The sequence below is a fragment of the Notamacropus eugenii genome, chromosome 6 (assembly GCF_028372415.1).
Source record: "Notamacropus eugenii isolate mMacEug1 chromosome 6, mMacEug1.pri_v2, whole genome shotgun sequence".
In the NCBI taxonomy this organism is placed as follows: Eukaryota; Metazoa; Chordata; class Mammalia; order Diprotodontia; family Macropodidae; genus Notamacropus; species Notamacropus eugenii.
Window position 1 is genome coordinate 49,050,136 of NC_092877.1, and position 22,954 is coordinate 49,073,089.

Here is a 22,954-nt window from a genome sequence, read left to right on the forward strand (position 1 = left end):
TTATCTAAACTTTGTATGTCATTCAGTGCTTGGAATGTTATTGAATGAATACTTGGATGTTCTTCTGCCCTTGTCCTTCAAACAATGCTCTATAGGCATGATTCAGCCTGGTCCCTGATGGCTGTCATCATTCCTCTTTGATCTGAGTATCTCTTCTTCCCTCTGCCCAATCTTACTCTCAATCTTCTACTTTTGGAATAGGGTTATAGGACAGTGGTAGTCGAAGTGATGAGAAGGAATAAAGGAGAGAAAAAAATTAATAAATGAAAAAAGTCAGAAATAAAACAGTAATGTATTTTTACCTTGAAAGTGGTCATCATTGTTTATCTGCACACATGAAAATTTATTCCCTGGAAATTTTATGGCATTAGATATGGCTGTCAGGAAAAATCTAATGGAGACAGTTTTACAAGCAGTAGGGTATGTAATGGCCTTGAGTGTTACAAGACCTGGGTTCTCTACCCAATTCTGTGGCTCCTCCAGGGTTGAGATGTGTCACTTTCCTGCTCTGGGCCACCGTTTTCCCATATATGAAATGGGGGAGTTGGGGGTTGGAAGAGATAATTTCTTAGGGTCCTTTCTGCTCTGAAGCACTGATATTCTGTGCTCTGTGATTCCTTTGCACCTGAAAAATTACCTCTTAGTCTACTTTTCAGAAGATTATGGATATTTAGACATTAGGGGGAGCATATTTTCTGTTGTTATTGAGGTTTAAGAAATCATAATATTGGCTCACAGAAGTTATTTGTGTTGACCTTCCATCCAGGCTCAGTTTTGCTCTCCTAGTTTATTCTGACAACCAAAGAGTGATTGTTTCCAGCTAGAAAACCTGAACTTGAGATAAATCTCTTCCCATTGTGGTGGTTGTTTAAGTGGAGTTGTGTTTCTACACAGTTTCCAGTGGGCAAAATCATTATATAGCCAATTAACACGTGCACTCTTCTGCATTATTACCTGACAGGTATTAAGAACTTTTTCCATTTAAAGAGTCAGTTTCCCTTTCATTGGGGTCAGGGAAAGATTAGGGGTGGTTATGAAGCAGGAGGCAATAGTCTGAAAAAATGAAATATATGATTGGAAATGGTAATGTTGATGAGCATGACATTATGTTGCAAAAGGTACAGGATTTAGAATCAGCCTCCTTGGACTCCTTTGACTCATCGCTTTGCCACTTACTGGCTGTGACCTTGGACAGGTTATTGATCCTTAGAGCCCTCATTTTTAGAAGCCGGGGGTTGGACCATGATGCCATGGGTCATTTCTGGCTCTGATGTTCACTGATCCTACAGCTTTCTAAGTGCCTTGTAACGATGATCATGGTTGGGTAGGGGTCCAAGGCACTGCCTGGTGACTCACTTCTGTCATCTCCTTTTCCATCTCCTTTCCATCCAGTTCTCTTTAGCAGTAGCTGCAGTATCACCAGGACTTCCCTTTCCTATTACTAGTGCCCAATCAGCCCTTAAGGGAGTCTAAGAAACAATGATCAGATAATGAACTATGAACATTGTTCAGATTAACCATGAAGTTAGTTCTGAAACCTTTCTTTCCTTTGTTTTCTTCCTTGAAGGCTATATCATATAGGAGAAAGAACACTGACCTGGGAACCTTGACTTCTAGTCCAAGTTTTGCCACTAATTAGTTGTGTGACCTTGGGCAAAGTATTTCTTCCCTTGGCCTCAATCTCCTCATCTAAAATCAACAGCCTAGGTCATCTCTGAGCCCCTTTCCAGCTCCGACACTCCTTGGACAGCCTTATTCTACCTCCTCTGCTTCCTTCCATCATTGCTTTTGCTGCCTCTTTTCTTTGTGGAGACTGTGGAGTAGATGTTTCCATCTCTGCAGGGTTCACGGAGTGAACATAAAGCACACTGATGTCCAGATGCTTCCCGTTTTGTCAGAGACCTGTAGCTGAATCACCTTTTAAGTGTCATTTGAAATCTTAGAGCTGGAAGATGGTGAGAGGTCACCTGTGCCATCCCTCAGCCTTCAGGGTAAACCATCCTTCTCCTCATATCAGCAGAGAATTGACTCTTTTCTTAAAAATCTCCTAAAAGGGACTGACACTCCAGTTTCCCTCAGTAACTAGCTGTTCCTTCGCTGAAGTGTGATAATGCCAGCATTCTCCAGACTCCCCTCAGAAGGCCTCTCTGTCCTGGAGTGCTCGCTGGAGCTCCCACATATGCAGCTTTTCTGAGTCAGACCACACTGAGCAGACACCTCACTTAGTCTCCATGGTGCCCTGGTGAGGAGGGGGCAGTCAGTTCCCTTATCTCTCCCCTCTTTAGCCAGCCCCTCTCACATCTGTCCTCTTCCCCATTTCAACCCCCAGCTTGGTCGCTTCACGTCTGGACCATGGAAACAGCCTGCCTCATGTCTCCTAGTCCAGTCTGTCCTCCATGTCTTCCTAAAGTGTAGCTCTAACCATGGCCATCCCCTGCTCAGTGAACTCTGTCAGCTTCCTGTTACCCTGGGATCAAATATAAGCTGCTCTATTTGCCATTTCAAGTTCTTCCCAACTTGTCTGTGGCCTATCTGGGTAGCATTTTAACACATTACTCCCCTTCACAGGCACCATGAGTCCAGCTGTAGTGACTCACACACAGCGCTCATCTCCCATCCCCATGCCTTTGCACTGGATGTACTGCATGCCTGGAATGTTCCCCTCATCTTTCCATTTCTTCTTAACCTCTGCCTCATAGAATCCGGGCTTCTTTAAGACTCAGTCCAAAAGCCACCTCCTGTAGGAGACCTGTCCTGTTCTCTGCAGCTGTTGGGGTCTTCCCTTTCTTCTGGATTTTATGTGTACTGATGTATGTATGTATATGTTCTCTTCCCTATTAGAATGGAAGCTCTTTGAAGGCAGGACTGTTTTGGATTTTTCTTGTACCCTCAGTGCTTAGGTAATACCCAGTACATAGTAAATGCTTAATAAACACTTATTGATTGATAGTTTGCAGATGAAGGAAGATACTAAGGCTCAGAGAGGTCACATGTGCCCTCATGTCATATAGCAAGTTAGTGACAGATCAGGACTTGAACCCAGTTCTTCTGGCTTAAAGTCCCACTGTCCCATTGCCAATGTCACTGATATCTGTTGGGAATGTTGTGCCAACAAATTGGCAAATAATTGTAGAAATTTTGAGTGAGGCACAACCTCCCTTGTGTTCAGTTCTGTTTCCATTTATCTAATAACCAGAGTGATTTCCAAAGTGTTTATAAGATACAAGTTCCAAACCAGTGCAATATTGTCTGATTGTATACTAAGTTATTTAATTTGCTTCATAAATCAGATGTAGAGCAAATACACTTCCAATAGTGATTAAAGGTAAGGGTTTTTGCTTAAGACCTAAGAGCAGATGATCTGAGAGAGACTTTGTTGGTGGGATTTAAGAGAGGGGGGGAGAGAGAAGGAGGGGGGAAGAGAGAGACAGAGAGAGAGAGAGAGAGAGAGAGAGAGAGGGAGGGAGGGAGAGAGAGAGAGAGAGAGAGAGAGAAAGAGAGAGAGAGAAGACCAAAATTTTCTGATCTGACTGTGCCACGCATATATTGCATGTTCCTTCCTGTGAAATTTCTGCCCTGTGTACATTTCACCAAAGGTTCTTCAGAGGCACCTCTTATTACAAGATAATGAACCTAATAATTACTATACTATATGTATACTCTGCTAATGTTAAATGACTGGAACAAAAGCAGCCATTTCAAAGCAGCATCAATATACGGAGTGGTACTAAACCTTTTTAGTGTTGTTTTAGCATTTATTTATGGAAAACTACAGGGAAGCTTATATAGGTCACTAGCAAAAGAGCAGATTTGAAATCTTAGACCTGGAAGATGGTACCTACCAGGTAGAAATATACACTCTCCTCCACCACTGTGAGTGTATACAATTCAATAAACATTTATTAATTAAATGCCTACTATGTGCTAAGCACTGGTTGAATCAAGGTGTAGTAGCTTGCCCAAGCACACACGGATGGTGCCAAGCCAAATGCAAATTCATTGTTTTTCTCCTCCTACCAAATTGCCTCTGTGTGATTTTGTGCAGCACTTAAGCTATGGGTCACAAGTGGAAAAAGTTTAAGAAGCTCTGATTTTGTGCACAGGGTACTGGACTTTGAGGCTGGAAAACCTGGACTCATACTTTACTTTGGACATTTAATCACTGTATGGTATCTTTGCCAAGAAAACCCCAAATGGAGTCATGAAGAGGCAGAGATGACTGAAAAAGACTGAACAAAAAACAACACAATGAGTTCTAAAAGATCTATGTAGAAAATGTTGAATGTTAATGTAGAAAGTTCATGGCCCTGGAGAGGAAAGAAGAATTTATACATTAAAAAAAATAAATCAAAAGAGAAAAAGAGCCTTGGCCTGTTGTGGCTTACTGTCCCTGGGGAAGGGCAGGGGTGCCTGCACCCACATGTACTTGCCTCCCTGGGGTTATACCAGGAAGATGGCTTCACATTCATCAGGGCACTCTCTGAATACAGTGGACACCTTTTGCCTTCCCACATCAAACTACATGCCTGGCAATGTGAGAATGAGCCCATACAGAGAGCTTTGGGAGCCATTATTTTTGTGGCTGAGAATTTGTTCAGTGTGTCAAAAAACTGAGGGGAAGTTTGTGAAAATTTTTCTTTTAAAATAGTCAGTTTAAATAGTCATTTAATATATTGCTACCTGACCTTTATTTCCCCAAATGATTTCATAGAACTACATAGTAGAAATATTTGTCTGCCAAATCCCTTATGACAACCACTGCACCCTGATCGGACAGTGAGTGTCCTTTTCTCAGACCTGCCCCTACCATGTGACCCAGCTAAAACCAAGGTGTTTTTTTTCTTTTTTGAGATCCTCCATGATGCCTTTGTGGTCAGCAGCACATGAGAGGCATTGATCTTTCTTTGGATGTTCATATAGAAAACATGTAGTTATTGTTTGTGTAAATGATCTTTTTTGTATGTGTAATATAACAAACATGGTACTTAAAAAGTTTTCATTGATATCTTTGGTTTTTGTGTTACTTTTGTTTTCCAGTATGTCCTTTCCCCTGCCCCTTCCTTCCAGAGAGCCTTCCCACATAACAATGAATAAAAAAGTAGGGGGTGGTGCAGGACAGTTTAGCAAAACTAACTAGACCGCAGTTGAGCCTGACGTGCAGCATCTCTGCAGAAGGGATGGTTTCTCTTTCTGTAATTTCTCTGTTCCTGTGTCTTCTGGGAGGCCGAGCTCAGTCCTTAGATCCCACAGCCTTTGGTTTGGCTTTTGTTCTTTCCGTTTCCATTGTAAAGAATACATTGATGTCTTGTTTACACCTCACCTACATTTCCCAGTGTGCACTTGTCTCCCTCCCTCCGAGAACCACTGCTGTTCTTTATCACAAAGAATAAACAAGAGAAGGCAGGGGTGGGGGTGGGGAGAGTCCAGCAACACTCACGGAGATGTTTGGCATCACCATCATACACGTTGTTCTGCAGCCGTGGCTGGAGAAGCGGGGGAGGGGCCAGGCTTCCTTATGACAGTTTCTTTGGATTTGGTTTTGATGTCTCGTTGTGGTTGTTTCCATTTACGTTGCTGTGGTCTTCATGCATGTTACTCTCCTGATTCTTCTTCCTTTGCTTTTCATCAGTTCATGTACATCTTTCCATGCTTCTCGGTATTCTGCTTCCTCATGTGCTGAATGGGGCTGAGCCTAGCACCTGCTTACAGGTTTGTTGTGCGGATCAAATGAGAAACATAGAAGGCACTTGGCCAACCTTGAAGAGCCGTGTAAGTGCAGCTGTTGTTATTATTATTCTGCCTACCCATAACTTCTAGCAAAGCAGTAACATTCCATTACTTGTATACCGCTTCTTTGTGTAGGCATTCCCTAACGGATAAGTCCTCAGTTTGTTTCCAGTCTTTGCTACCACAAATAAATAAACAAACAGACAAATAAATAAATATATGTGTATGTGTGTAAATATTTTGGTGTATTGGAGACCTTTTTATTTATCATTGAACTCTTTGGGATATTTGCCTAACAGTGAACTCTCGGAGCCAAAGGGTATAACCGTTTCAGTCGTTTTCTCTGCATAATTCCAAATTGCTTCCCATAATGGTTGGACCAATTCATAGCAGCACCAAGAAATGGTTCCATATACTCATTTTCCCACAGTCCATCCCACATAAACTGTTTCATCTTTTGTCATTTTTGCCAATTTGAGGGGCATGAGGTGAAACTCTAGAGTTCAAACAGGATATTTTATAAGTAAATCATATTATTTATAACATTTTTATCCTTAAAATTAACTAGCTTTGTAAAGAGTAATAAAAAATAAGTATTACATAAAATGCTTAGAATAATAGACTAAATGTTATCTGTAATTCTTTAGTTTGATATATTTCTGCTTTACCCCAAATTGTCATTTTCCTCTTGTCACTTCAGCATTTCTTACACAATTACACTTCTAATAATAACCCTTTTGGTATGTGTTGCATCCCTTTTAGAGATCATAAAACTCCATAAGAACCAAGACTGTCTTATCTAAACTTGATATTTCCTCTAGCAACTCTTTTTGCAGGTAGTAACCTATTTTAGTAGAGAGATTCCTGAACTTTGATTGGATTCAGGAAACCTGGATGTGAATCCTAACTTTGACGTTGATTGGCTCTTAATCTTGGGCAAGTCAGTTATCTTTTTTGAGCCTCAGTTTCCTCATCTATAAAATGGGGATCATCTCACATGGTCTATCTCACAGGGTGATTATAAGGAAAATGCCTTGTAAACCTTGAATTACTTTGAGAATATAAGTTGGTGGGACTTTCAGCACCCAGTAGTATTACAGTAGTACATAACAGTAGGAACATAAATATCATTTGGATTGGATTGATAACTATAACTGTGCCCCAGGAACCATTCATCACTCCTGTATCTTTTTACATTCAATATCTCTTGATCATAGATGAGAGAATCATATGTCTACATAATAACTCACAGTTATATGGTATTCTGTGGATCTGCTGCCATATTGCTCTTAAGATGCTATGCTATGTGTTCCATAGGAGACAATGTACATAAACCTGACATCATAAAGTGAAGAGCACCCAGAATTTGAGCCTGGAGAATCCAGGTTTGAATGCCAGCTCTGCTGCTTAGTTACTGGTGTGGTACTGGGCAAGTCAGTTTACCTCAAAGAGCTTTGGTTTGGCTATCTGTTAAATGAGGGCATTGGACTAGATGGTCTAGAATTCTTATGGTCCTGTGAAAGTCTAGCTCATGAAGTGCGGAACCAGGAGGTTGAATTCTACCTCTGTGTAAGTTAAATGTTCATACCATAATGTATATTACAGCATACTACATTATATATTATGCTAAGTTAAACATTTGTACTAGAAAGCCTATTACCTTATACTGGATCTTCATTATAGGGAAAGGGATAGGACCTGTGATTTCACTAATGTAGGTAACTCCCAAGTCAGAAAACTACCTCTAACAGTGTAGGTTGGGATCATCTCAACAATATATAGTCACTGTTGCCTAGAGCACTGAGAAGTTAAATAACTTACCCAAGATCACACAGCTCTTATGTGTCAGAGGCAGGATTCAAACCTTCATCTTTCTAGCTCAGAGGCCAACTCTCTTGTCTGCTATGCTAGGGCTGCCTCTTTTACTTTGCCATAATATGCTTCTCCTTTTCTTTTCTTTTTTTTTTTTTGAGGGAGGAAGGGAAGGCAATTGGGATTAAGTGACTTACACAGCTTTGTGTAAGTGTGTCATATGTCTGAGCCCAGATTTGAACTCAGGTCTCCTTGACTCCAGGACTGGTGCTGTACTCACTGTGCCACCTAGCTGTCCCCTCCTTTTTTTTTCTATGTTTTCAAGATCACCATCACAAAGCATTGTTCATTGCCTTTCATATTTTCTTGTGGGGAGATTATTAGACGGAGAAGCAGCTTTCCACTGTGGAGACTGCTCCTCTCTTGGTCTTTAAACTAAGCCAGCCTTTTAAAACCTTTAGGATGGTTAAATTTTCACAAAAGGTCTTGAGGAACATTTGTCCATGAGATTAGCCAAACTGTCATGAAGCTTTAATTTCCATTGCAAATTAATTTTTCAAATCCCAAGTGAAATCAGACTACCACTGGTTTGATAGATTGTTGGATTTCTTATTCTCCCCAGTAAAACTGAGAGCAGGTGGTGAACTTCCTAGCCTGCAGAGATGATAGGCCAACCAGGGATAATTTCAGTAATGGTGCGTATGTTTGGAATTACAGAGTATTGGCCAAGCCTTTGATTTAGCCTAGAATAGAAGCATGTTGTGGCCCCTCAGCAAGCACTGGAAACTGAAACTCCTTAGGATCACTCATATCTGGACCTTAGTTTGTAATACTCTAGAAGTTAACACTTCTTTGATTTCTGTCCATTGTCAAAAGAACCAGAAGAGAGAAAGATGACATAGCGGAAAGTCAGAAAACCGAGGTTTGTATCCTGGATGTTACTTGTTGCATGAGCTTGGGCAACTCAGTTTACCACGGTAGGCCTGAGTTCATCCATCCTTAAAACAAAGGGATTTAGATCCCCAAATTCCCTCTTAGCTGTGATGTTCCTTTGCTCTGGATGTAGTGGTGTAGTTGGCCTTTTGCAGTGTGCAGGATAGTACATCTAGCACAGAATGTGGGGGTTATCCCATTTCTAGCTTCAGATCATCCAGGATTTGGTTAATTAGCACCATATCAGAAAACCCATTGTGTTCTTTTCCAGATTCCAAGTGCTAGTAGGATGATTAAATCAGTATATGTTAGCTTAGCCACATTACTGGGATGGAGTGTAAAACAGCTCGGATTATGTTTAAATGTATCTGGAGTCTTGTGCTGATGAACAAAAGAACTTTGGTTTCCCTTTCTTTAAAGTTGAGCCTTTATCCTCATTTAGGACCTGTGGAGCAAGAGAACATATGAACTGAGAGGGGCCTTAGAATATGGAACATCCAAGCGAGAGTGTAACATAAGAGATCGTCTAGTCCGAATCTCTTATTAGTTATAGGAGCGATCTGGGATTTCCCCAAAAGAAAACAGGATGTGTCGAAGGTCACACACAGTGAATTAGTGGTGGAACTAAGACTACAGCCCTAGCCTTCAGCTCCCAGACCAGTGCTTGTTCCATCATATTCTCCTGCCTTAGGGACCTGTGTTCTTTCTGCTCTCTTTGGCCTAGGAGAAACAAAGCCTGTTTGAGTGAGGGGAGTATTGGCTCTCCCTTGTTCCCTTACACTAGTTCACAGGAGTTTTCGCCCAGAGTTAACTCAAAAAATGCCTTGTGTGTAGTGCATATATGGGCTCTAGTACAGGAAGAGAATTGGGGTAAGCAAAGCTTTCCTGGAGAAGACTGTGTGTGAGTTGCTGCCTGTGACATTCTGGCTTTGCTTTTATCTGACTCTGGGCTATTTCTTAAGTTGTAGTAGTTTTGGCAATAACAAGGACAGCTTATATTTCTAGAGCACTTGAAGATTTACAAAGTTCATCGGTAAGGAATCTGATATTCTAATCTTTGTTCTCCCTCTAATTCATTTTTTAACCTGGGACAAATCACTTTTCCTCTCTGAGCCTCAGTTCCCTCCATGGAGTGTGTTCAGTTTCAGTTGTTTTTTATTGTTCTTTCCATTTACGGTATTTTGTCATTATGCATATTGTTTTCCTGGTTCTGTTTACTTCGCTTTTCTGTATTCCTCATATTCATCATTTCTTACAGCACAGAAATATTCCATTACATTCATGCACCACAACTTATTTAGCTGTTCTCCAATCAATGACATCTACTTTGTTTCCAATTCTTTGCTTCTACAAAAAAAAATGCTGCTATACATGTTTTGATGCATATTTGAGAGATTTTTCTCTTTACTGTTGACCACCTTAGGGCATATACCTATTGATGAAATCTCTGGATCAAAGAGTATGGATGTTTTGGTTACTTTCTTTTTATAAATTCCAAAAAGCTTTCCAGAATAGTTGACCAATTCACAGTTTCACCAACATTACAGTATGTCTGTCTTGCCATAACATTAACTATTCCCATTTTCAATCAGCTTTGATCATTTTCTGGGAGTAAGATGAAACCTCAGTGTTGCTTTGATTTGCATTTCTCTTATTAGTGATTTGAAGCACCTTGCATATGGTCATTTATAGTTTGTAATTCTTTTGAGAACTGTGTCTTCATATCTTTAAGTCATTTATCTGTTGGGGCATGGCTTTTAGTCTTACATATTTCTGTTAGTTGCCTGCATATCTTTGATGTTAGACTCTTATCAAAGATTTTTTGGTGCAAAAATTTTTTTTCTCAGTGGGTCATTTACCTTATATCTTAGTTGTATTAATTGTGTTTGTGCAAAAGCTTTTCAATTCCATGTAATAAAACTTAACTATTTTATCTTTAGTAATTACATCTATCTCTTGCTTGGTCAATGTAGCTATGAAAGGTACTTATTTGGTCCTCTCCTAAAAAAAAAATACAAACCAGTGGTATATAATCTTCTCTTTTTTTACTTTCTCCCACCCAGTTTAAAGTGATTTCTCCCTCAAATTTTCCCAGAGTACCTTGTCTGGATTTCTGCTTTGCCCTTAACATATTCTATCCCATATCATACTTGTTTGTACAGGTTTCATATTCTCCTTAATAGACTTAAGCTTCTTGAGAGGAGGAATTGTCATTTTTCAACTTTGTATTTTCAGTCCCTAGCACAGTATTTTGTACATAGTTAGGACCTGATAAATACTCTCTGAATGAATGATTAGTTTTCATTAGCAGAAGATTCGCAGGTGTAAGGGATGTGCCCACAGAGAGTTTGGGATTCTGGAGTGATTTGAAAAAAGTATGTTTTTATGTGTAACACTATCTCCCTTGTTGATTCTACAGATTTGGTTCCCAGCATCGGTTCTGGAAACCAAATGAGACAGAAGAGGAAGTGGAAAGTACAGAAATTGCTGAGATGCTGAAGAGCCGCTACATTACCTTTGCTGGGGAGTTTGAGCCTGTGAAGCACAAGTGTGGGGCCCCGATGCCAAATGGGAGCCTCTGTGAGAGGCAGGATCGGCTGAAGGTGTGCCTGGGCCAGGAGTGCTTGACTTTTAGCTTTATCCAGGGGAAAGGGGCTCCTAGGAAGGAGAATAAGAGAGGATTGGGATATGATTGGATGAAAAGGGAAAGAAGGAAAGAAAGAAAAGAGAGTTCCTGAAGTACCCTTTTTTTTTTTAATGGAAAGAACAGAAGGAAAGCTAGACCAGCAGGACAGCTTTGAAAACTGTAAGTAGATTGTAGTATATACTTAAAACGAAAAGCAAGCTGGTCATATTAGAGACCTTTAGTTCTCTTAGTACAATCTTTTTTTCTTGTTCTTTGCATATGCTGTTGCATTTAATATGTTTGGAATAAAAATATTAAAGATATGAAGAGATAGCATCAACACTAGGAAATAGAAAATGACTCAATTATCCCAAGTTTGCTTCGCTGGTAGAGTTTCAGGGTTAATTTTATACAAAGACACAAAACTCTAATTCTTAGTTACTCACCCGCATCACTAGGGGCTCATCATCACTTGGGTCTCTCCCTTCTCCTCTTTATTTCCCTGATCTGCCCTCCAGGTTCCCCTTCATGACAAAATAACTTCATATGGATGTGAATGTAGGGGAAGTGGAAAGAACCCAGTATTTTCCCTGAAGGCCACACCCACTTAGGAACTACTTTTTTGGGAAAGAAATAATTTGACTAAAACAATTTGGCAGAAAACAAAAGAGAAATCATGGAGCAGTGGAAGTCTGTCCAGCATAAAAATGATACTGCCCAGAGTGTCCTCTGCAGTGCCTGGGAGTCAAGCCTACATAGATCATGTTACTTGAATGATGAATGAGAGGTGGAATGTGTTACATATTTAAATGATGAGGAAGAGGGCTGTTCTTAATTAGCTTAAAAGAAACCTTGTGTGTGATAGATGAGACCAGAGTCTGAAGACATGGATTCTAATTCTTCCTCTTCACTTAGTAATTATGTGCCCTTGAGCAAGTCCCGCACCCTCTTTGGGCCTCAGTTTCCTTAGCTAAAAAATGGAGATGGGAGGAAAATGACTGGGAAAAGGAAGCTTAGATGATCTCTATAGTGCTTTCCAGCCATAAATTCTGTGATCCTGTAATCTGGTCATGTTCTTTCAAATAAGCTCTCAAATAAGTCTTCACTTTCCTTTCAGAATCTCAAAGAGGAGGGTTTTGATGCAGGAAAAGTCACTTTTGAAACTTCTGACTCATATATATCTTCTCATATAACTGTTGGGCACTTGTAAAAGCATTAACAGTGTTTCCCTCCCTCCCTCCCTCCCTCCCTTCCTTCCTTCCTTCCTTCCTTCCTTCCTTCCTTCCTTCCTTCCTCCCTCCCTCCCTCCCTCCCTCCCTCCCTTCCTTCCTTCCTTCCTTCCTTCCTTCCTTCCTTCCTTCCTTCCTTCCTTCCTTCCTCCCAAAGGTATGAAAAAGTTTTGGTAGCACATGATCTTTTAGCCTTGTAATCTCAAACAAATTCTGAGATTTGAATTTTCTATGTCAAATGAATCATTTCTTTCCAGAGGTCCTAGATCAGAAATAATTGTGTAGCATGGTGTGAAGGAAAGAGCACTGAGCTTGTAGCCAGATCTAGGTCTCCTGCCTGAAGTTAATCCATCTCTTTTCTAGCTTGTCTGACACTTGAGGCCACATGGAAGGATGGAGAGAAGGCTAGTGGGAGTCAGAGGAGCAGAATTTAATTGTGACACTGTAATCTGTAGGCTCTTAGGCAAGTCACATAATTTCTCTGGCTCTCACTTTCCTAGGGAGATCTATGATTCTGTGACTTTGGGTCTCTCTGGGCCTTAGTTTACTCAACTGTAAAATGAGAGGGTTGGACTAGTAGATCTTTTGGCTCCCTTGGAACTCTTTAACAGGCCGTGATGTCTTTGTACAATTTGAACTTCTTGATTCCAGGAGTGGGAATTTCTTACCTATGAACATGGAAGCAGCGAGTCACAAATCACATTTCTGTAGCACTGTCAAGGTTTACAAAGCATTTTCCTCACAACATACCAGGAGATAGGTAGTGCAAGTGAAATTATTACCTAATTTTATTTTTTAACTTATAATTTTATTTTATTTTTAATTACCAAGTCATCATCATCATCCATAAGCATATATTTAGTTGCTGCTACGCCCTGGGAATACCAAGAAAGGCACAGACTTGGTCTCTGCCCTTAGGGAGTTCCTGTTTTGATAGGGGAGGAAACATGCCACCAGTTGTGCAGTGCAATTGGAGGAGACCTCAGAAGGAAGGCACCACTGTCGTAGGTGGGGGAGAGCCGAAAAGCCTCTCCCTGAAGATGAGATTTGAGCTGAGTTCTGAGGAAAGCCCAGGAAGCCCAGAGGCAGAACTGGGGAGGGAAAGAATTTTAGGTGTGGTGGACAGCCAATGAAAGACATTTATCTTCTCTGCCTTCCATCGTCTCTCACCAGCTTAAAAGAAAAAAAAAGAAAAACGTTGTAACAAATATTCTGAGTGAAGTAAACCAAGTTCCCCCATCATTTGTGTCCAGAAGTGCATGTCTCATTCTGTGTCTTGAGTCTGTCCCCTCTCTGTTAGGAGAGAAGTAGCATGGATCATGATCAATCCTTTGGAATCACGGATGGTCACTGCATTGCTCAGAATTCTTTAGGCTCTCAGAGGTGTCTGTTAACCTCCATTTTACAGGCCCAGAATATGTAAGTGCCTTGTCCAGTGGTCACCTAACTGATGAGTCAGAACTCAAACTCAGGAGTCCTAACTGGAGGCCTGATTCACCTTCCACTTTGCCTTACTTTCTCTAAGTGTTCCTGGCCTTCCAGCATGGACGGGAGGCTGTTGCAGCCATGTCCTTTTTCTTCCTTGATCCAAACCCTTCTTCTTTCTTCTTACTAGTGCCCATTCCATGGGAAAATCATTCCTCGGGATGAGTGTGGAAATCCTATCAACCCGGAAGACAAAGCCAGAGAAGAAAAGAAGAAATTTGAGAAACAGGCACAGCACCCAGGTGGGTAGTGGATGGAAGAAAGGGCTTCAGGGAGGGAGAAAGAGCCGACAGTGTCCATGTTCCCATCAAAACCTGATAAAGAGGCAACAACAGACTCACTCAGCCATCCCCATCCCCATAGCCATCTTTCCTCCCTTCCCTTCCCTGGCTCCTGGTACTCTTACCATGTGTCTTGTGGTTTCTGAAGTAGAGAAAGTAGAGAAAGGGAAGAAACTGGGAAAAGCAGAAACAACTTAGAGGAACTGGTACTGAGGGAAAATTCCCAGACAGGCTTAATCTATCCATTGATTCCAGATAACTGCTGTTGGAAATTCCAGTAATCAGAGATTGTTTTGAGTTAACCTCATAGCCTAATTAAAAAATTCAGGTGCCTATGGAAAGGTTAAATGACTATTAGTCATTCACACCTAGCATAAATTAGCTTGATAAACTTTCCTTTTTTCCTAAGCAACTTATTTCTAAGTCAGTGGTTTGGAACTCAGGACCCATTCTTCCAATGCTAGAAAGAGGCACAGAATCTAAGAGGCTCCTCAGTCCAACCCATGCTTGATGAAGTGTTTCTAACAGAGAACCACAGAATGAAAGAGACAAAAGGGCTCTCTGAGGCATCGAGTACAACCCATGCCTGAACAACAATCTCTTCTACAAGATGACTGACAAGTGTCATCTATAGCTCTATTGAGGTTTGATTGTAGTTGGAAAGGAGGGGGCACAGCTAGTATATTTGGAATTAGCATATGGGAAGATTCCAAAAATAACCTTTGCTTATTTCAGAATTTCGCCTAGAGCTCTGTGCTCTCCTTCTTTCTCCCTCCTCTTTCCTCCCTCCTCCAAGGACCTTGCCTTCTGCCCTCCTGCTGCCACATAACCCAACCTAATATTGTAGTTCTGCCTTAGTCCTGGTTGGCTACTTCATTGATCTGTTGGTGTGGATCCTCCCTTAGTTGTCTCCGATTCACACCTTGCCAGGCTTTAGCAGATGGTTTTCCTGAACATCACTTGATGGCCAACTCTCTAAAGATGAACTTCTCCCCATGTAACTGGGCTTCTCATGGACAAAACTTGTGTTTTTCTGGCCCAGCCTTTGGAGCCCATAGTAATTTCTATGCCACAATGAGCCATTCATTGAAGGAATCCATGAATGACTTTTTGTGCCAGGCTAGTTCCAGAGGACAGAACTAGGGACATAGGGGAAGTTGTAGAGAGGCAGATTTTGCTTGATGTAAGGAAAAATTTCCTAGCACTGTGGTTGTTCCACAGCGTATATAGCCATGGGAAGCAATGGGTGCCCCTTCATGAGGGAGATTTGAAGATAGAGATTAGATGACACTTGTCAGTCATCTTGTAGAAGAGATTGTTGTTCAGGCATGGGTTGTACTCGATGCCTCAGAGAGCCCTTTTGTCTCTTTCATTCTGTGGTTCTCTGTTAGAAACACTTCATCAGACATGGGTTGGACTGGGGAGACTCTTAGATTCTGTGCCTCTTTCTAGCATTGGAAGAATGGGTCCTGAGTTCCAAACCACTGATTTAGAAATAAGATTTTGGAACTCAGGCACTCCATCAGTTTGAGATAGACTGGTACATGCTTTCATGGGAAGTATTAGGGTTGATTACATGGTACTTCTGTGTGAGAAGGAAACATATTGTGGAAGATCCCCTTGCTTCCTAAGTTGGTTTAATTATTAAATATGTGACCCTTTCCACTCAGGTTCCATTTTCATGGGGTAATTGACATAAAACATGAGCATATCCTTCACTTCCTGGAAACAGTCTCATTTTTCTTTGAAGACTGAGTCACTTTCATTTGCATGTGCTTATCCACATGCTATATAAAGCCCTCTCCCTCCTCTCTCCTCTCTCTTACCTTGTCCTTCTCCCTCTCCTTTTCCCTCTCCCTCTCTCCTTTTTTCTTTTTCTCCATTTCTCTCTCCCTTTCTTCCTCTCTTCCATTCTCCTTCAGAACTCCTGCTCTGAATCTAATTGTGTTATGGACATTCTCAAAGGCTATTTCAGTACAATCAGCTTCTAATACCTCCTGTTAAGTAAGACAGGCTTTGAGCACAGTCCCAGTGATAGACTGTTGCCCAAGGACCAGCTGAGCTAAGTGTAGGGAGTCTTACTTGTCACCACAGTTGGGCACAGGGTGATACATTTTTCAGCCACTTCATGAATTCATGAAGACCTGTCTCCTAGGGAAGTGATGATCTGTGTTGGTGGAGAGAAGCCCACCAGTGGAGGTTCACAGACGCTTAAAGGGTTAAAGCTTTGTTTTGTTTTTGATGAAGCAGTTGAGATGAGAAGTTCATTGACTTAGCTAGAAACTGTCCTCATTCTTCCCACTAAGACCCATTACTTCTCAGCCCTCCCATGTCAAATAGAGTTCCACCCATTCTGAAGTGATTTTTAAAGCAGTGATTGGTTCAGCCCTTAACCGTTCTGGAGACAGGTTTTCAGAGGATGAACAATAACAATAATGAGCCATTGTGAGATGACTAATTCCCAGCAAATGAAGTTTGAAATCCTTCATCTATCTCTCAAGGGAGATGACCCCATGGCTTCTTGGGAGAACATTCAGATAAGAATGTACAGGTAGGGGAGACTTTTTGCTTTTGGCTTCTTAGCAAGTATAAGAAAATTTTGGTTTTCAGAAACCTAATGAGTATATTTCAACTTTGAATCACAAATTTGAATCACAAATCACAAAGCATAGAGCTGGGAAGGTGGTTAGGACAAAGAACAGTATTCAAGCTGGAAGGGATCTAGGGCTCACTTTAGTCCAAACATGAGGGTCATTTTATAGAGGAGGAAACTGGACTTCCCTGAATAGGATCAGCAAAGGCAAGTCAGCCTTTAACTCTCACTATCCCATGACTCTTTTCCAGCCAATAAATATGAGCTTAAATCACATTAAATTGGTGAGTGTTAACTCAGTTTCTTTTGAAAATATAGCTAAATATATGTTACAAGGGTTTTGTTTTATTTCTTTTTTTCCTAAAGGGTGGAGGAAGTAGAAGGGAGAGAAAATAGATTTTTGTTAATTGAAAAAATTAATGTTTTTTAAAAAGAGGAAAATGCAGCTAAGTTGACTTGCTTACTGGGTAGGATAAAATGCACTTCTATTCCTGAGGTGCTTGGAAACCAGAGCACTGGGCTTCTGCCCTATTTTAAATGCCCAGCCTTCAGGGCATGAGTTGCTTTTGTAGTACAGCCTCATCATGTGACACAATCCTGCTACTGGACACTTGTGAATATCATCCCTCCCCCTCATCAGCATTAGAAACCATGAAAGGGAAAATGACGCGTTGTTGTTGAATCGTGTCAGTTGTGGCCTATGCTTTATGACCTGATGTGGGGTTTTCTTGACAAAGATACTGTTACAGTGTGCCGTTGACTTCTCCAGCTCATTTTCCAGACGAGGAAACTGAGACAAACAAGATGAAGGGCCTTGCCTGGAGTCACACAGCTAGCTTAAGTGTCTGAGGCAGATTTAAACTCAGGAAGATGAATTATACCTGCACCGCCTAGTATCTGATGCAAGAAGCACGACTGAGAGTCAGAGGGCCTAGGTCTGACGCTCAGCCTTGCTGTTTCTAGCCGGTGGGACCTTGGATAAGTCGCTTCCCTTTACTGGATCCCAATTTCTTCATCTGGAAAATGAAGTGTTTGTATTAGACAAATTCTAAGGCTACTTTTGTCATTAAATCCCAGGAGTCTACTCCTTAAACGTTTTGTGGGAGTCCAAGATACTCAACCTTATGCTCTGGGTAATACCAACTAATGTCACAGATTAATGGGATTCAGAGACAGAAGGGACCTTTGAGATCATCTAGCTTGACTCCCCTATTTTGTAGAGTGAGACCCAAATGGACCCTGGACCTGCCTGAGATCACACAGGCAGTTAAGTAATAGAGCCAGAGTTTGAAGCCCAGGTTTAGGACTCCAAACCTGCTCTTTTCCTGCCATCAGCTTGTGTAATTATGGTGGTCGTCACCGTTCATTGGTCTTTAACCTCCGTGCGCCGCAGTGTCCTCAGCTGTACAATGGGGATACTCACAGCACCTGCCTCACAGGGATTTCATGAGGGTAAAATGAGACACTATTCATAGAAAGTGCTTACAACAGTGTCTGGCACCTAGTCAGTGCTACAGAAATGCTTGTTCCCTTCCCTTGCCTTCTTCAGTTCAGTGGTAATGTTTTAAGTTCGTAATAGATCATTTCCCCTATTTATCCATCCTGGTGTGTAATAGAAGTTCAATCTTTATTTTATTGGAAGAATTTTTCCAAAGGAAAAATTAGACATTTGGAGCATAATCTCAGCACTGCTTCCTTTGCTCTGGACTTCTTTGGAAGAGAAATTCCATTTTCAACCTCAGGTGATATGACGGAGAGGAAATGCAGTAATGAGTACACTGGGAGGATAATGGAGTTCCATGGAGTCCCCGGCCAGGCTTTTTGAGCAACAGTGCCTCTCTGTGCTCTTTATTTGTCATAATTAGTGACCGCTCTGTGTGGATGGGAATTCTTGGTCTAAAATAGGAGATTTTAACTAAGCGCCCAGACAATGGTCTGTGAAACCCCAGGCCTGAAACAATGCCCTGTGAGGGACTATGTGGACTGCTAATCTGCCGCCTTCATCCTTCCCCAAGAGTGTGCAAGGGGCTGCAAATTAAGTGCCTATTTTTTGTGTCAACCCTGAAGAGTATCTGGTTTTTCAGCCCTTAGTGACTTGTTAACAAACAGGTATCAGGACAAGCGAGGAAGGCAGGCCTCTGGCCAGTCAGATGTGAAATAGCATCTCTTTACTAACTACAGTATTGATTCCCGCCTACCCTTGCAAACTGTGTAATTTTCTTTTCCCGGCTGCTAAACTCAGTAACAATGTATGAAGAGCTTTAGGGGCCATCAATGCTCAAAAAGGCTGCTCTTCCCTGGCAATCTATTGATTTTTTTCAAAGGCTTTTAAATTGCTCCTTCATTTTACTCCAATGCTCATTTCGTCTCTACTGGATGCGGGCATTTTTTCGTTGTGTTTAAACAATTGCTCCATTCACTGGGTTCTTAAACTGTGACGCCTTCTTATTACTGGGAGATAAACTGTTTAGACAGTTTTCCTTAATCTTGGATTAATCGTTCCTGTATCTGAATTGTGCTCCCCGGTATTCCTTCACCTCAGAAAAATAAACTTGGCGAAGTCTTCTTATCTGTCAAATGTATGTGTTGTATTCCCTGGGGTTTTTCTTTTCCTTAACTTTTGCTTCACAGCTTCATTTTCTTTTTCCTTCTATCTCTGTGTTTAAATCTGACTCTTAATTTTACACATTTAACCACGTGTACTTATGGTTTTAATTCTGGTCCAATGACAGTGCCTGGAGAAAGGCCAGGGCTGTTCTCAGCATGCATTAATTTTACTTCCATTCAATTTAACAAACACTTATTAAGCACCTACCCCACATTCAGAGGGCTTGGAAGTTATTGAAAGCTAATGTTTTACATCAGGAGCTAATAAGTTGATAATATTTATCTCCTGGTCCATTTCAAACTGTGCCCAGACTTATGGGAGTTTTCGTGGAGTTGTTTAGCCCTGGGCAGGATGGATGTGGCATGATCTGAGATTTGTTTTGCTCTTATAGATTGTATGGGACAACGGGGAGAGATTTCTTCTCCTGCCTCTGGTAGTTGTAATCTCTCCTTCTTTCCTCTGTGGCATATGGATCTCAAGGGGCCATATGTTTGTAGCTTAGAACAAATGTATATTTAAATTGATTGGGTAGGTAGGATGTTGTTTAAGGGAATGAAAACCCTGCTTTTCAAATGTGTATTGATTGTGTCCACCATGCATCCTCTTTCTTTGCAGAGCCTTGGCTAGTAGAAGTTAGTTATCTTTAGGTTATTTTTAAAAATATATAATTTATTTTCATTTTCAACGTTCATTTCCACAAGATTTTGAATTCCAAATTTTCTCCCGATCTCTCCTCTCTGCTCACCCCAAGGCAGCATGCATTTTGATTACCCTTCCTCCATTCTGCTTTCCCTTCTACCATACCCCTCCCTTCTCTTATCTCCTTCCCCTCTTTTTTCTTGTAGGGCACAATAGATTTCTATACTCCATTGCCTGCATGTCTTATTTCCCAGTTGCATGTAAAAACAATTTTTAACATTCATTTTTAAAACTTTGAGTTCTAACTTCTCTCCCTTCCTCCCTCCCCACTCACCCCCCACATTGAGAAGGCAAGCAATTCGATATGGGTTATACGTGTGCAGTCATGTAAAACACTTCCATAACAGTCATGTTGTGAAAGACTAACTATATTCCCCTCCATCCTATCCTGCCCCCTATTTATTCTGTTCTCTTTTTTGACCCTGTCCCTTCTCAAAATGTGTTTACTTCTAATTACCCTCTCCTCTCATTTGCCCTCCCTTCTATCATCTCTCCCTACCCCCCACTTATCCCCTTTCCCCCTGCTTTCCTATAGGGTAAGATAGATTTTCATACCAAATTGAATGTGCATGTTATTCCCTCCTTAAGCCAAATCCAGTAAGAGTAGGATTCACTCTTTCCCTCTCACCTCCCCACCTCTTCCCCTTGAAAACACTTTTTCTTGCCTCTTATGTGAGAGATAATTTACCCCATTCTATTTCTCCCTTTCTGCTTCTCCCAATATATATCTCTCTCACCCTTTAATTTTATTTTTTTAGGTATCATCCCTTCATATTCAACTCTCCCTGTGCTCTGTGTTTATATATATAATCTTTCCAATTACCTTAATACTGAGAAAAGTCTCAAGAGTGACAAATATTATCTTTCTATGTAGCAATGTTAAGAGTTCAACTTAGTAAGTCCCTTATTTTTCTCTTTCCTGTTTACCTTTTTATGTTTTTCTTGATTCTTATATTTGAAAGTCAGATTTTCTATTCAGCTCTGGTCTTTTCATCAAGAATGCTGGAAAGTCCTCTATTTCATTGAATGACCATTTTTTCCCCTGAAGTATCATACTCAGTTTTGCAGGGTATGTGATTCTTGGTTTTAATCCTAGCTCCTCTGACATCCAGAATATCATATTCCAAGCCCTTCGATCCCTTATTGTAGAAGCTGCTAGATCTTGTGTTATCCTGATTGTGTTTCAACAATACTTGAATTGTTTATTTCTGGCTGCTTGTAATATTTTCTCCTTGACCTGGGAGCTCTGGGAATTTGGCTATAATATTCCTAGGAATTTTTCAGGAGGTGATCAGTGGATTCTTTTAATATCTATTTTACCCTCTGCTTCTAGAATATCAGGGCAGTTTTCCTTGATAATTTCTTGAAAGATAATGTCTAGGCTCATTTTTTGATCATGGCTTTCAGGTAGTCCAATAATTTTTAAATTGTCTCTCCTGGATCTATTTTCCAGGTCAGTTGTTTTTCTATTGAGATATTTCACATTGTCTTCTATTGTTTTATTCTTTTGGTTTTGTTTTATAATTTCTTGATTTTTCATAAAGTCATTAGCTTCTATCTGCTCAATTCTAATTTTTAAAGAATTATTTTCTTCAGTGAGCTTTTGGACTTCCTATTCTATTTGGCCAATTATGCTTTTTAAAGCATTCTTCTCTTCATTGGCTTTTTTGGATCTCTTTTGTCATTTGGGTGTTATTTTCTTTAGCATTTTTTGGATCCCCTTTAGCAAGCAGTTGACTTGTTGCATCACTCTCATTTTTCTTCCCAGTTTTTGCTGTGCTTCTCTTACTTGATTTTTAAAATCCTTTTTGAGCTCTTCCATAGCCTACAACCAATTCATATTTTTCTTGGAGGCTTTGGATATAGGGGCTTTGACTTTGTGGTCTCCTTCTGGTTATATGTTTTGATCTTCCTTGTCACCAAACTAAGATTCTATAGTCTTATTTTTTTCCTCTGTATTTGCTCCTTTCCCCAGCCAATTGCTTGACTTTTGAGCTCTTTGTCAAGGTAGTTCTCTGCTTCCAGGGGGAGTGTGTGTGTGTGTTCATCTTTTGTTGCTGAAGAAAACCATGCCATCAGAGAAATGATGACATGACTTTCACTTAACTTTGTTTTGAGTGAGGGAGGGCTGTGCAGATCACCAGCCTCACTTCTCCTTCAGAGCCATCTGAATCCAGTGACAAGATATTCATCAGGATGACTAGAGATGACCCAGGATGAGGCAGTTGGGGTTAAGTGATTTTCCCAAGGTCATACTTGAAGGACCATAGACCTATAGCTGGGAGTGTGAGGGCGTACTGTCAGCTGCTCAATCCCCCCACGATCTGTGGGCTTAGAGCTCCAGAAACAGCTGCTGCTGCTGCCCCTGCTACTGCTGCAGCTGCCTTGGGCTCATCTGCCCCTTCCTCTACTGGGACTGGGGCCAGACCACTCTACTCTCTCACAGGTCCAACAGATTTTTTCTGCTGACCTTCCAATTTATCCTCAGTTTTGGGGGTGGAGAAGTCTGGAAAGCACCACATGTACCAGTGATTCAGTCCCTCAAGGTCTGCTCAGGTCCTGTCTGTGCTGGCATGGCCCTTGGTGAACTGCGCTCTGCTCCCAGTGTGGTGTGAAAGGTGCTTCTTGTTGACCTTCCAGGCTGTCTTGGACTGGATATTTGCTTTACTCTGCCATTCTGTAGGTTCTGCAGCTCTAGAATTTGTTTAGAATCATTTTTTTACAGGTATTTGGCTGGGTTGGGGAGGGAGAGCTCTAGTAAGTACCTACTTTTGCTCCGCCATCTTGACTCCATGCCCTATCTTTAGGTTAAAGGGGGAGGAAAGGTTATCTTTACTGTGAATGTAAATCCTGAGACTTCCCTCAGCCAACTTTTTTGTCCTGGTTCTGCTTAGCCTGGAGATAGACACCAGGTTATCTCACCATTCTGAAGCTCAGTGTCTAGGGGTGACCCTATCAATT

The 22,954-nt window shown here is 41.1% G+C and overlaps 1 protein-coding gene across 3 annotated transcripts in view; it reads left to right on the forward strand.

The window, feature by feature from the left end:
* The window catches only part of UVSSA (UV stimulated scaffold protein A), a 116,484-nt gene that overhangs the window by 84,409 nt on the left and 9,121 nt on the right, over positions 1-22,954 (forward strand). For all 3 annotated transcript variants that reach the window (XM_072619962.1, XM_072619960.1, XM_072619961.1), the window contains exons 11-12: positions 10,892-11,075; positions 13,943-14,054. In XM_072619962.1, coding sequence (XP_072476063.1) covers positions 10,892-11,075; positions 13,943-14,054 — 296 coding nt within the window. The remainder of the gene's footprint in view (positions 1-10,891; positions 11,076-13,942; positions 14,055-22,954) is intronic.